The sequence below is a fragment of the Ambystoma mexicanum genome, chromosome 9 (assembly GCF_040938575.1).
Source record: "Ambystoma mexicanum isolate Mex_15411 chromosome 9, UKY_AmexF1_1, whole genome shotgun sequence".
Classification (NCBI taxonomy): Eukaryota; Metazoa; Chordata; class Amphibia; order Caudata; family Ambystomatidae; genus Ambystoma; species Ambystoma mexicanum.
In genome coordinates, this window is record NC_090931.1 from 904,229,100 (window position 1) to 904,243,644 (window position 14,545).

At 52.5% G+C, this 14,545-nt stretch overlaps 1 protein-coding gene across 1 annotated transcript; it reads right to left on the reverse strand.

Annotated features, from left to right (window-relative positions):
* Positions 1-13,391: 13,391 nt before the first annotated feature.
* Positions 13,392-14,234, reverse strand: LOC138488757 (uncharacterized). The gene has a single exon (XM_069616035.1). It carries the CDS (start codon positions 13,740-13,742, stop codon positions 13,530-13,532), a length of 213 nt encoding a protein of 70 aa, XP_069472136.1. The 5' UTR covers positions 13,743-14,234; the 3' UTR covers positions 13,392-13,529.
* Positions 14,235-14,545: the final 311 nt, after the last annotated feature.

Consider the following 14,545-nt stretch of genomic DNA (forward strand, 5'->3'; position numbering starts at 1 on the left):
TGGTCCTGCCCCAAAAACCAGGTGTACTGGACCGAAGTCCTCAGCTGGATGAAAGATGTGGTGGGAATAGCCCTATCCCTGGATCCATTACAAATGCTAGTGGGGGTCCCTGAAAGCAATAGGGAGGAAAGGCAGCTTCCAAGAATATGCGAGGCGATTCCATGGGCAGCTCGGGATGCAATAGCGCAAGGATGGCATTGTACCACTCCCCATCCCCCTCAAAAGGGGATTGGTTGACTAAACTTTGGGACATATACATATTGGAAAAACTCACAGCAATAGTAAACGACAAACTGGAATCCTTTCATATGGATTGGGTTAATGCTCACACTCAAATGGGGTGATAACAGACCATAAAGTGATAGCGAGACCCTCTGCAGGGGCACTCTGGACCAATAGAGTGGGGATTACAGACATTATATTATGTGTTTTAGAGTGGGGAATTAGAGTGTGGGAAGTCAAAAGAGCCTAAATGTATCTAGACCTGGGGGGTATAGAATCCTTGCCTTAATGCCACAATGAATGTAATCAACTAGAAACAATTGTTGTAACCCTGTGTTGTAAAAATTGCTTTACAGTGGAGGGGGGAGGGGGCAGAGGGGAGGGAAGTATTGGGAACAAATGTCATTGAAAAGACCTTAATCATTGCAATTGTTCCCCATGTTGTAAGTTCAATAAATACTACGTTGCAAGAAAAAAAAAATAGACTTATGAGACACTACCAAAAGAAATTATAAAAAATAAATAAAACCAAGCACGAAAGAAATTAAAGAGGTTTTAAAATTGAGAAAAAAAACAGAATTGTTTTGTGTCCCTGAAAAATTACACTATAGGGAAGGCAAAAGTTAGATCTGGCCAAATAGGACCACATGAATGACAGTACAGGGATAAACCACCAGTATGCCATACAGTTAACCTATGCCGCCAACATCTAATGCTAGGATCACAATGCACAAAACCTGGGTGTTAATACAGAGTCATTTCAATAATGACTTTTCAACAAAGGGCTACACCAAGACAGTTTTGTTAATACTGTAGTAAATGACTAGAGCCTTTAAAAAGCACCATGGACCACCAGGGAGCGTGGATGGTCGTGTGAGAGGAGAGCTCCACGTTCAGCCTGGAAAAGAAGTTTAATTGATGCCTCGATGAGCAAAAGGGTGACACCTGGAAGATGTCTGGAGACCTGGGGTGTCATGCCCCCAACTCCAAGGCAGTGATTGAAGCAGGACCGCTGAGGGACGGGGTGCATCCCAGGCTGCTGTGGTGAGGCCACCTCAGACACGTTGGCAATCAAGTGGAGAGATCTGCAGGCCTGCTCCAGGCACGCCCCCGACAAGGGGAGAGGCGCCAGTGGCTGGCAGGCACACAGTGAGGTGGACCAGCGTGCAGGGAGCGGTGCAGCCCCACCTACACCAGGCAGAGAAAGCGAACAAGGAGTACCGGTACCTCTAGCTTGCAGAAAAATTGTAGCGGGAGAAAGGACAAGCGGGGAAGGTGCACCCCCCTTCCCCCATCGCATAACCCTGCGGAGGACAAGAGTGACTGGCAGGGGCCCAACAGGAACCGAGGGTGGCAGAGACCCCTGGCCCAGGAAGGACCTCAGTGGAGGCTGCTGGAGTGAGAGGTGCAGGCTCCTGGGCAGACAGCCTTGCAGCAACAATGGTGTGGGCCCGGATAGAGGCAGAGATGTGGGAGAGGAGGTAGAGCCCCAGGAGGAACACTGTCCGAGTGGACTCACTGCCCAGGGGAGTGTGTGGGGGAGTGTGTGGCCACTCACCCATCAGGCTGGAGGTGGAGGTAAGCAAAGCTACACTAAGGGGTCCCACTGTAGAAAGTAAGATGGCGAGGGAAGCTGGACAAGAATTAGGGGCTTTGGGGGGCCTACATCAGGAATCCATGCTGTACTTACGGAGTTGTGTGCTTTCAGGGCTGAGGTCCAAGGCTTGGGGGCCACAAAGGTGGAGGACTGGGTTGAAGCACTTGAGCACACGCAGCGGGCGGCGGATATACTGGACGGGATGTAGGGATGAGGCTCAAAGAACTTCAGCGCAGGGACAGAGAGATCCGGCACAAGGTGTATGATATGGAAAATAGGGAACGGAGGAACAATCTGCACATTTGGGGGTTCCCTGGCAAGGACACGGAACCACACACATCTGGAAAAGTCCCTGCTACGTCTACTGCACAAGCTATTAGGGGCCTCCGAGGAGAGGGAAATCAAATTCGACAGTTTCCCCTGGGGCACAGGGTCCGGGGCAGAACCATGCCCATTGATGGCTAAATGCCACTACTATCGTGACAAAGATCAAATCCTCCATAAGGCACGGGAGACGGGCATATAGTATGGGAAGGAGCCCAGGTAGCAATTTATCAGGACCTATTGGTGTACAACCTGGACCAACGGCGTAAATACAGGCCCTTAACAAAATGGCTCCAGGAAAAGGGGGTGAGATATCGTTGGTGCTTCCCTTGTGCCCTGGCATTCGAGCTTAAGGGGGAAGACTATGTTTTACACCAGGGAGAGGAGGTAGACAACCTCTTTAAGGAACTGCAGAGCAAAGACATACAGCCAGAAAGGGAGAACCAACGCCAGTTAAGGGAACGCTTTAAGAGTGCATTCACCCAGCCCATGGAACGCAGGAAAGAGGGGGGCTCGAGACGGTCCAGAAAATAAAGGGTGCAGCAATCACCGCCCCCCTAAATGAACAGACACATCGACAAGATAATACTACCATGTACAAAACTGTGCTCCCCTGCATGCTTATATGCTCATCGGGGTAGAGGTGACAAAGCCTACCACTAGCCTCCACATACCTTGGTGACCTGGAGATATCCAGGTGTCTCTACTTGGTTGGGCTATTAGCCTGGAATGTTTATGCTTTTCTTTTGGGTTTTTCTTTGTGGGCTAGGGAGGGGGGACATAGGGAGGGAGGGGATCCAGCACACACAGGGGAGGGGCAGTGGGGACCCTGGATGGGGCAGAGGGTCCAGGTGTAAGAAAAACACACCAGAAACCGATATGGTTGAGCTAAAGGTGGCAACCCTTAATCCTAAGGGAATCAACTCACCAAACAAAGGGTCGTTGACATACGATATGTTCCGGAATCTCCAGTTATCCATTTTGTTCCTACAGGAAACACTTTAAGCAGGAGATGGAACAGCCATTGCGGAAAGGGGTGGTGGGGCAGATGTTCTGGGCCTCCAACAAAGACCATAAAACGGAAGGGGTAGGAATTGTGCTGGCAAGATCCTTCCAGATGGAGGGGCTCCAGGTCAAGAGGGGATTTGGTACAGGTGGACGGGGTTATGTTTACCCTGGCCACGGTATACGCACCGAACGCGGGCCAATTCCCCTTCTTGAGAAAGGTCTTTGTGGCATTGGAGGAGTGGGCGAGGGACACATGCTGGTAGAGGGCGGGCGGCATTTCAACCTGGTGGATGACCCAAGGTTGGACTGGTAGTCAGCGAGAGGGGGAGCAGACAAGCAAATGGGGAAGCGAATAGGGATTTTGCCAGCTTTCTGGAGGACCACTTCAGGACAGACGTTTGGAGGACCTCTCATCCTCAAGCACGGGGCTATACTTTCTTCTCACCCCACCCCCACTCGACCTTCACAAGGATCGACCTCTTGCTGATCCTGAAGGAACAGGCAACTGACATTGCCTCCCTCAAGGTGGAGACAGTCACGTGGTCGGACCACGAGATGGTCATGACGTCCTGGAAGTTCGATACCAAGGGAAGGGTAACACCAGGGTGGCGCTGCAATGACGCCCTGCTTAGGGACCCGGTTTTCAGAGTTTACGGGGAAGGACACAGGGGACGTCCACCCCAACCTGGTGTGGGAAGCCATCAAAGCCGAGTCTGAGAGCAGAAAGGGCGCGGGAAAGGGGGCTTATTGAGTCGACTACAGGCATATATACAGGGGCTTAGGGCACGTCTGAGCGGGTAGACCAGAGACAAGACAGCCCTGCTGCGTGAAATCAGGGATAATGAGATACACTAAACAACAATACTACGAGAAGGGTGACCAGCTGGGGTCGCTGCTGGCTAATGGGGTCCGGGGGTGCAGAGAGGACAGCCAGGTGGTTAAGATTAGAGACAGGGAGGGGGAACTGGTGGGCCGCAGGAAGGGATCCCCGGATGCTTTGCACAGTACTATGAGGCACTGTATAGAAAGCCCCCAGAACCAGGGCACAATGTGGCCAAAGCATATCTGGAAGGCTGGCCATCCCGAAGCTCTCCACAGATGCAACAGCGGTCCTGGAAGCCAAAGTCACGGCAGAGGAGGTAGTAACAGCCATAGGGAAACTGAAGGCCAGGAAAGCCCCCGGAGATAAGATGGCTACACTGCAGAATTTTATAAACAATTTCAATAATTGCTGGCTGGATCCCTGGCAAAGGTGTTGAACGCCATTCGTGACAGTGGTGAGGACCCCCTCTCCTTTCGGGAAGCAAAGAAAATAGTGATACCAAAACCAAGGAAAGACCCCACCTATTGTCAGGCGTACAGACCCATATCGCTCCTTAATGTCGATGCCAAGCTCTTCACACAGGCACTGGCAACACGTTTGGAGAGATCTCCTGAGGCTGATCCACCCGATCAGACAGGCTTCATTAGGAACAAGCAAAGGGCGTACAACCGCTGTAAAACCCTCCACATGCTTCATTCGCCAGAGGCCAGAGAACAAGGAGCGCTGATATTGTCGCTCAATGCCGAAAAGGCTTGATTGGGTGAGCTGGTCGTTCTTGCTGGGGGTCTTGGCAGTGGTGGGAATCGGAGAGAGGTGGGCAAGCTGGATATCGGCCCTGTACTCTAGACCCCAGGCGAGGGTGGTGGTGAATGGGGAGGAGTCAGACTTTTGGGCTAGGAAGGGGAACGCCGCCGTCGCCTCTCCTATATGCTCTGGTAATGGAACCATGGGCGTATTAGGACGCATAGCCACATCCGAGGGGTCCGGGTAGGAGAGGTGGAATACAAACTCAGCCCTTTAGCAGATGATGCCCTCTTAAACATCACCAAACCCAGAGGATCCCTTCCGAAAAGTTTGGAAGTGTATGGACAACTATCTGGGTTTAAGGTGAATCTCAGCAGGGAGGGACCAGAACAGAGTTTACATGAAGGGGCTGGGTTTCAATGTTAGGGGGGACGGGTTCCGTTACCTAGGGGTGGCGATCCAGAGGGACCTCAGTAGCCTGTTCAGCAAAAACATTTCCCACCCCCCCCTTTTGGGAAAAAATCAAGACAGACCTAGATCGCTGGTCCAGGCTTAACCTATACTTGATTGCCTGACTCAACTGTTTAAAGAGGAAAGTCTTCCCCCAAATTTTTATTTTTGTTCCAGATGCTCCCAGCACTCTTCTTAGAGACGGTGAAATGAAGACTCCTGAAATTTCTGCGAGCAGGGAAGAGACCCAGAAAAGCGTTCAGAGTACTCACACTTACGAAGGAAGAGGGGGGGTTGGACTCCCAGACCTAGAAGATTATTATACAGTGGCCCAGTTACGTATACTCAGACCATCTAGAGCTGAAGTCTGAGAAGCAATGGGTGGCCACGGATAATTCTATCCTCAACCCGGTCTCCCTGGGGGAATGGCTATGGGTACCCCAAAGAGAGATCCAACGTAGGAGCCTGCAGCATCGCATCTTAGCAGTGTTGTGGATGATTTCGACTTACTTACCTGCAACTGTTGTTCTCCAGCATTGGTCTGGCATGGATTCACATGCTCATGAATATTCCCCGTCGTCAGGCTGGGAATCCTCGGTAAAAAAAAAACCAGTATCAGTTTCGTTTCTGATCTGTCTTTCGTAGCAGTAACCAATCACTGATCTCTGCGTAATACTGACCACAGCCAATGACTGCCCTCTACCTAAGCCCCGCCTCTGGCAGCCATCTTCAGATTTGGTAGGACGTGAAGTGGCAGTATGACCAAGTGAAGAGCCGCAGAGGGGTAGGCGGGAGGGTTCGCATGTGAATCCATGCCAGACCCATGCTGGAGAACAACAGTTACAGGTAAGTAACTTGTTCCTTCTCCAGCATGGGGTCTGGCATGGATTCACATGCTCATGAATAAAGAATACATAGCAGTACACACATGCACAACCACGGGAGGTGGCAAAGGCTCAACATTAAGCATTACATCAAACTCAACATTAAGCAAATCTTACCTCCTCACCAGGCTCACCTTAGGCGAACAGGTTGCGCAGCACTGCTTGGCCGACCCTGGACTCCTCCCTGGAATCCCGATTGACGCAGTAGAATTTCGTGAAGGTGTGCGTCGACCTCCACATAGCAGCCCTGCAGATGTCCAGCAAAGGTACACCAGATAGGAACGCCGTGGTAGCTGCGATCGCTCTGGTGGAATGGGTTCTCGGACGGCCAGGCAGCGGTCGGTTTGCCAACCGATGACAGTACATGATACAGCCGGAGAGCCATCTGGAAATGGAAGCCCTCGAGAGAGAGAGAGCCTTCTCCTGATTGACAGGTCCAAAGTTCACAAAGAGTCCCTTCATGAACTCTTTCTCCAGACGATGAGATCACAAAGATGTCCGCCCCATGGTTCTGGTGTATCGGGAGATCGCAGCAAGATGAATCTTGATGGACGCGTGTGCCAGTCCAGCTTTGGCCAGCGTCAGTAGGTACGGCAGTACTTGGGGAGCCGTAATCCGCAGAGGGTTAATCTTCTGTGCGTGGCACCAGACAGAGAACCTCTTCCATTTGTGTCCGTAGCATTTAAGAGTTGAGGACGCCCTGGCCTTTGCAAGAACCTCTCTGCAGTCGGCCGGTATGTCGTATCCTCCAAACTCTAACGCTGCAGGAGCCAGGCCTGCAAGTTCAGCGACTTCAGGTCGTGATGGAGGATGGCGCCTCCTTCCCTGGAGAGAAGATCCGCGTCCACTGGCAGCTTGATTGACGGGGACGCTGACAAGTCCAGAAGGTCCGGGAACCATATCTGCCTCGGCCACGCTGGTGCGACGAGGATCATCCTGCACCGTGACCTCTTGAGCTGGTTGATGAGCCGGATCAGCAATGGCAATGGAGGGAAAGCGTATAGAAACAGGCCCTCCCAGGGGAACGAGAAAGCATCGCCCATGCTCCTCGGCTGGGGAAACCTGCTGGCGAACCTCCGGCACTTGGAGTTCGTCGCCGTCGCGAACAGATTGATATGGGGTGTGCCCCACCGTCGGAAGAGGCGGTCCATTAGATCCTGTCGTAGTTCCCACTCGTGGCATGAGCGCAGCTCCCTGCTGAGTGAGTCGGCAATGGTGTTTTTTTATCCCTGCCAGATGAAACGGCGCCAGAAACATCCTTTGGGCGACAGCCCAATGCCACAGATCCTGCGCCTCCCTGGACAGGGCTGGGGACCTGGTTCCGCCCTGTTTCCTGATGTAGAACATGGTGGTGGTGTTGTCGGTGAAGATCCTCACCACCTTGCCCTTGAGGGACGGAAGGAAGGACCTGAGGGCCCAAAACACTGCACGGAGCTCCAGGACGTTGATATGGAGGGACTTCTCCGTTGGGAGCCAAAGGCCTCTCGCGTGAAGATTTTCAGTGTGCGCTCCCCACCCTTCCAGGGAGGCATCCGTGGTCACTGTCTCCTGGTGGCCGGGGGTCTGGGAGTCCATGCCCGCCGTCAGATGATCACGGGTGCCCCACCACCGGATCGCTCGTCGGAAACTCTCGTCGAGTGTGATCCTCTCCTCGAAGCTGCCCGTCGTCTGGATCCAGCGCGCGTCCAGGAACTCCTGCAACGGGCGCATCCGGAGCCTGCACAGGGTGATGAGATAAATGCAAGAAGACATCATTCCGAGGAGGGACTTGATGGACCTCACTCTGGCAGCGTCCGCAACCAGCATCTGCTGCACCTTGCCCAAAATGGCCCTCGTCCTTTCCTCCGACGGAGACCAGAAGCGACACGGTCGAGCTTCGCTCCCAGAAACAGTGCGTCTTGCGCAGGCACCAGGTGGGACTTGGCGTAGTTTATGGAGAATCCCAGGTCCGTGAGAAGTTGGACGGTCCTTGCCGTGTGCTCCACGGCGAGCTCCTTCGTCTTGGCTCAGATGAGCCAGTCGTCCAGGTAGGGGTAGACGTGGATCCCCTCTCGGCGCAGCTGCGGCGCCACCGGTGCAAGGCACTTGGTGAACACCCTGGGTGCCGACCTTAGTCCGAAGGGAAGGGCTCTGAACTGATAGTGACGCCCTTGGACCACGAACCTGAGAAACTTTCGGTGTCCCTTTAGGATGGGAATATGGAAGTAGGCATCCTCCAAAAACCAACGACGACAAAAAATCGCCCTCCTCCAGCTGACCCAGGACGTGTTGGAGGGTGACCATCCGGAACTTCTGTGCCTTGATGAATTTGTTCAGTCGTCGTAGGTCCAGGATGGGACGCCATCCTCCCGTCTTCTTCTTCACGAGAAAGTATCTTGAGTAAACTCCGGAGCCCCGAAGCCTCTTTGGGACGAGCTAGATGGCGCCCTTCCTGAGCATCGCCTTTACCTCCAAGAGAAGTTGAGGGACGTGATGTGCTTTCCTGGCCACAGGGGGGAGGCGCGGGCACCTTTCTTGAAACTCGAGCGCGTGACCCTGGGCTAGGGCGTCCAGCACCCAACGGTCAGTGGAGATGGACTCCCACACGCTGACGAAGCTCGCCAGCCGGCCTCCCACCGGGGTGCTTCGGTGGGGGCCCGACCCCACGGCCGGTTCAGTCCTGCTTCGACGAGGCTTTGCCACCTTGACCTCCTTGGCGACGACGGCGGGGTCCGCCTGACCTGCCTCGTCCCCTGTAAGCTTCCTGCGACGACGAACAGGCCGCTTGACGGTAGGTGGAAAATCCACCGCCGGAACCTTTGGAGGCACCCCGTTTGCCTCCGCCGCTCCGAAAGGGCGGCCGCCGTTGCTGGAGAACCCCAAGAGCCCGGGCCGTCTCCGTGTCTGCCTTGATGGCTTGAAGGGAATCGTCCACTGTTTTCCCAAACAGGTTGTTTCCATCGAACGGCATGTCCAAGACTCTGGTCTGCACGTCTTGACGGAAGTCAGTAGCCTTGAGCCATCCACGCCGCCTAAGGCACACGCCGTTGCCCAACTGGCGAAATCCAGTGTCAGCGATGTCCGTCGCAATCGTAATGGCGTGGTCCGACGCCACCTCTCCTTCCTGCAAGATCTCTAGGGCATCCGCCCTCTTGTCGTCCGGTAGGAAGTCCAGCAGGGGGGCCAGTTTGTACCACAGCTCCCTGTCGTAGCGGGCTACGATAGCCAAGGCGTTGGCCGCCTTAATCGTCGTCGCTGCAGACGAGATGACCCTGCGTCCCATCGTATCCAATTTCTTTCCCTCGCCGTCTGGCAGGGAAGTCGACGTGGAGGCCGCGCCCCCCTCCTGCTTTCTTCCTGGCCGCCGCAGAGACGACGGAGTCCGGGGACGGCTGTGCCCAGAGGCACAAGGGGGCCGCGTCCGGTACCCGGTATTTCTTCTCGTACCGATCCCTTCTAGCCGGCGTCGTGGATGGGTTCTTGAGGAGGGCGAGGCCCTCATCCCAAATATCGTCCAGTAGAGGTACGGAGAGGACCGTCTTCCTCTTGGCCTCGCGCCGTTGATAAAGGAAACCTTCCTTCTCTTCCGGGCAGAGCTGGAAGAGCTCGGATGCCCTGGCAATCATGGAGTGAAATGATCCAATCTTGTCGGGCGGGGAAGCCCGGGTGGGAGGTGACGACGGCAGATCCTCGTCGTAAACCTCGTTGTCCGTACCAGACGCAGCCTCGTCAGTCCCCGTATCATCCCCACGAGTCGTGGACGGGGAGGAGGGCTGAACAGGGCGCGATGGCTGAAAAGGAGGTGGAGGATGAATCCTTCTTCTCTTAGTGGGAGGGCTCCCAGAAGGGCTTGGCTCCAGGTCCCCTGTCGGGAGCGGTTCCTCCGCTGGTGGTAACGGCAGTCTCGTCCTTATCTCCGAGCATAAGGACTGTATAGCCAACAAAATGGCCGCCGAGTTGTCTTGCGGCGCTGGTTGAGGGGAGTCCGACGGGCAGTCAGGGGCCCTGTCGGCACCCTCGACGTTATCGTCGTCTCCTACGTCGGGATCCCTCCCGACGGGCAGGTCTTCTTCCACGCCAACGCTGTGGCTTAAGACTTTGATCTGCTCCTCCTCAGAGGTTGAGGCCGAATCCACGACGACCTCCTGCCCCCCCTTTTTCTTCTCCGTCGGAGGTTTCACAGGGGTCCTGTCGATGGGCATAAAAGAGGACTCCCTCCGCGGTGGCAGGGAGACTCTGAGCCCCGAGGTCGCCACCACTGGTGTAGCCTCCACAGGCTGAGCCAGGGCCGCCGCGACTGTCTCGATAGAGGCCTTGGCCGGATGGATTAAGGCTTTCACCACCTTAGGTGCGCTCACCGCCTTCTCCTTGGGGGGAGGGTCACTGCCTCGCTCTCCCTCCGATGGGGCCTTCTTGCTCGACCGGGGCCTCTCCAGGAGCTTCGCCGGGTGCTCGGCCTTCTTCTTACCGGAACCAAAGCGTTGGCTCATGGTTGATGGTGCCGGGGAGGATGCGCCCTGCCTGGCGCCCGTAGAGCCCGACCGTTCGGCGCTCCCGGTGCCAGCGGACTCGCGGTGCTTGGCCGTGTGTTGGACCCCCATCGCCGGGGCGTCCTCAAAGGTCTTAGAAGACCGCTCGGATTTCTTCTTCTTGCCTGACGGGCTCTTCCCTTCCACCCAGTTGGCGAGACGTTGATGGCGGTCCTTCATGGTCCGCTCCGACATATTGCTGCAAAACGCACAGTCCTTCTCCACGTGCGTCTTGTCCTCATGTAGGCAGTAAAGACAAAAGGAGTGTTCCTCCTCCTTAAAGACATTCTGAAGCTGGCATCCAGGGCAGACCCTGAACAGGTTTCCGGGCGTGGAGCTTCCCTTCTCCTGGGCCATGTCCGAGATGGGCCTGAGAAACTTCTGGAGTCCTCCAAAAGCGTGGCTCGACGAAATCTTCACCCTTGAGGGGCATAGACGAATCCGACACGGGTCCCCGTTGATCGGATGAAGAAACGGTGGAGCTTGAGGCTCTTTTTGACCGAAAAATCGAAGTTTTTCAGAAAAAACGTGAAAAATAGCACTAACGCTCGAGAGCAATAGCACGAGGATCCCAACACTTGAACGTGCGGTAAAAGATGGCTGCCAGAGGCGGGGCTTAGGTAGAGGGCAGTCATTGGCTGTGGTCAGTATGACGCAGAGATCAGTGATTGGTTACTACTACGAAAGACAGATCAGAAACGAAACCGATACTGGTTTTTTCTTTACCGAGGATTCCCAGCCTGACGACGGGGAATATTCATGAGCATGTGAATCCATGCCAGACCCCATGCTGGAGAAAGAAGGAAACAGCATGAGGTGGATCACGACATGGCCCTCCCCAATGAGCTGCATCTGGGCCCCCCGCAACCCGTTGAGAAACCTGATAGCGTAACCCCCTGTAGTTCCAAAAATGGTATGAGGCGGGCCTTAGCAGAGCAGGACAGATGTGGGATAAGGGGGAGTTACGATCTATGGAGACATTGGAAGACTGTTTGCAAATTTGCCAATTCTCCCCGCTATTTGCAGTTGAAGGGGCCCCTCAAAGACTCACGATGGGGAAAACTTGCTTAGAGATCTCACGTCTTTTGAATCAGCACTTATACAGAACAGACACACAAAGGGCTGTATAGCAAGCCTATATAAAGTATTGTTGAGGATTGAACCCCTCCAAGGCCCAGTGGCTAAGGAACGATGGGCTAAGGGCTTGCCAGGGGAAATAACGGATTACCTATGGCTCACCAGGTGCAGAAAGGTCACACAATCTTCTGCATCCCCTGAATATAGGATGCAGGCAATTACCGTTGGCACCACCCACCCGCCCTTCTGGCTAAGATGTACCCGGGAGTGGACTCCCAATGCTGGAGATGCAGACACCCAGGCGCTGATTACCATCACATGTGGTGGGGGGATGTACCCATAACAGATCTACTGTGGGGAGGCTCTCATGGATCAAGGGGATGTTAGGAGGACTAGCACCATGGGCCCTGCTGTTAGGAGTGTGGGATGTAAATGATGGGGAAGACCAGGAAAAGTCACATGAACCACATGTTGGTGGTGGCTAGGTGCTGTGTGGCACAATTTTGGAAACGAGACAAAGTCCCCACTGAGAAGGAATGGCTACGGAAAGTCAGGGGAATATACAAAATGGAATAGATGATGCAGATTCTTAATGAGTCCAGGGTTAAGATTGGAGGGATGTGGTTACCCTTTTTTGCTAAATATGGTAATTAACCGAAGTGACGGAATAAACCCAGGTGGAAATGGTGATACTTTGTAGCTGCCTCGAACCTCACAGTTATATGTTATTTAATGAGCCGTGTGCTTGACGAGGGGAGGGAGGAAGGAAGGAATGAAGGAAGGGCGTGGGTGGAGGTTGGGGGGACGGGTGCAATAGTGCAAATAACAGGACTTTTTTAAAAATGCAATCAGTGCCCCAGCTTAAACCATTTGATGCAAATGTTTAGGTGTGGGCTAAAACTCACCATACATCATGCTGCAGTGTCTAAAACCCATATGCAGCCGGCAGTTGTTAGCATTATATGAAACAATTTGCACCTTGACTGAACTCACATGCTGAGTATTAGAATTCAGCCTTCCCGTTGGCAAATAATCAAAATATAAACACAAAAAATTAAAGTAGGTTATTGGAAGAACCAGTCGAGAAAAGAAAAAAAGAAAAAGACGAGATTTCTAAAAGCTAAGAGCCAAGATCGGGAGGACAATATGCAGAGATGACTATGTAGGAGGAAACAATGTACAAATATATTCCAAGGTTATACTTTATATAAAAGCCCGTTTTAGAATGACATTTTGCTGTGAAATAGATGTTGACATCTGCTTTTTACAGCTTGGCTACATGTGAAATGCATCAATTTTACTAACAATTGGTTTTCTCTTACCTACACCATTACCAGTTTCAAAACCAATGGCATATACATGTATAGTTTACAAATAAATAGTATCAAGAAGGCTTACCCTGCCTTCAAACGGCACATCTACGAGGGGAGTGCTTTCAGAGAATGTGCTCTGGATGGTGGCATCAATTTCTGCACTAGTGAGCTCCGTGGTCTCAATGGTCTGTTCCTGAAGGATTCCATCCCTTTGTGCAGCAATGAGGTCCATCGGCTCGGTGGTTTGGTCCTGAAGGCTGGCGTCAATCTCTCCATCCGTGATCTCAACATTCTCGAAATTCTGTTCCTTATTACTTAAATACATCATGTCTGCAAGATCAACATTATCAAATTTTAGAGAGTCACTGTGAATGCCTGCACCAAATATCGAGTCTGTGAGCTCCGAGGAAGTTGGCTTCCGAGAGTGTGCGTCCACTGCTGCGTCCATGAACTCTTTTTCAAATGAAGCCAGATTTGATATTCTTGAATCTTGCTCCAGTTCTACAAGCATAGAGTGATCACAGGGAATGTTTTTCTGCATACTTTTTGAATCTGCAAGTAAACAGTCACTCCGGAGCTCTAATGGGTGCTCTTGCGTTGGAAGGTCATGCGAGTGGATAGACGAGTCCTTCCTCTTCGACGTCTTTTTCTGCGAATGCGGGCTGTCACCTTTTGTTTTTCGTTGTCTGAAGTGAGCAAGCTGCGCAGAAAGGAAAAGCAGAGATACATTGAAAGGTAAGCAAGAAAAACATAGCAGGACCACAAAACAAAGACACTCATGACTGGGAACATGAACCATACATACACATCAAGGTTTGCAAGTTTAACAACCTTAAGCCTTCACACCTCTTCTTTCTCCAAGCAAAAACGATCAACAATATTTCACTAAACCACGTCAGATGTACACAAAACACCCTCATTTACCTTCGGCAGTGAACTAATTTATACTTGCATTTTTGTCACAAGCAAACCACAAAAACGTACGTCGAGAGAACAGCCATGTCTGTATGAAACTAGTTAAAACTGTTTCCCAAACAGTCATACAAAATACCCAGCTCGATGGCAACAATATTCAGACAGAAAAATCGGAGCCAAACACAGCCCAGTGCACACAGATGAGATCAAATGGAACGTCCCCAAAACCGTGCTGAAAGAAGGAATATGCACAGACTTCTAAGCAGACAAGCACTATTTCTTCCACTGTGCTAGAAACGCGAAAGTTCAATGTTTGGCAGCAAGCAGCAGTTGATGAAACGTGGACCTCGAACGAAGGTCAGCCACACAGCAAAATCTACTTTACATCTCTGCAGTGTCCTAAGCTGCTTAATGTGGATTGTAGTATTTTAAACTCCCAACACTTGCATCAGAACAGTATACAGCCAGTAAATGCAGCACCATCCATCTAAGGATAGATAGACGCGCACATCATGTATAAATGTAAAAACCGGCAAGGAGTGAGAGTGACTGTATGCCACATGGGGACGTTATTAATATAGCAAACCCAGTACAACCAACCATGGCACATTTTAACACTCCCAAACAGAAAACGGAAGAAATAAAGCAAAAATGGGGGAGGCTAAGGACACTTGGAAATG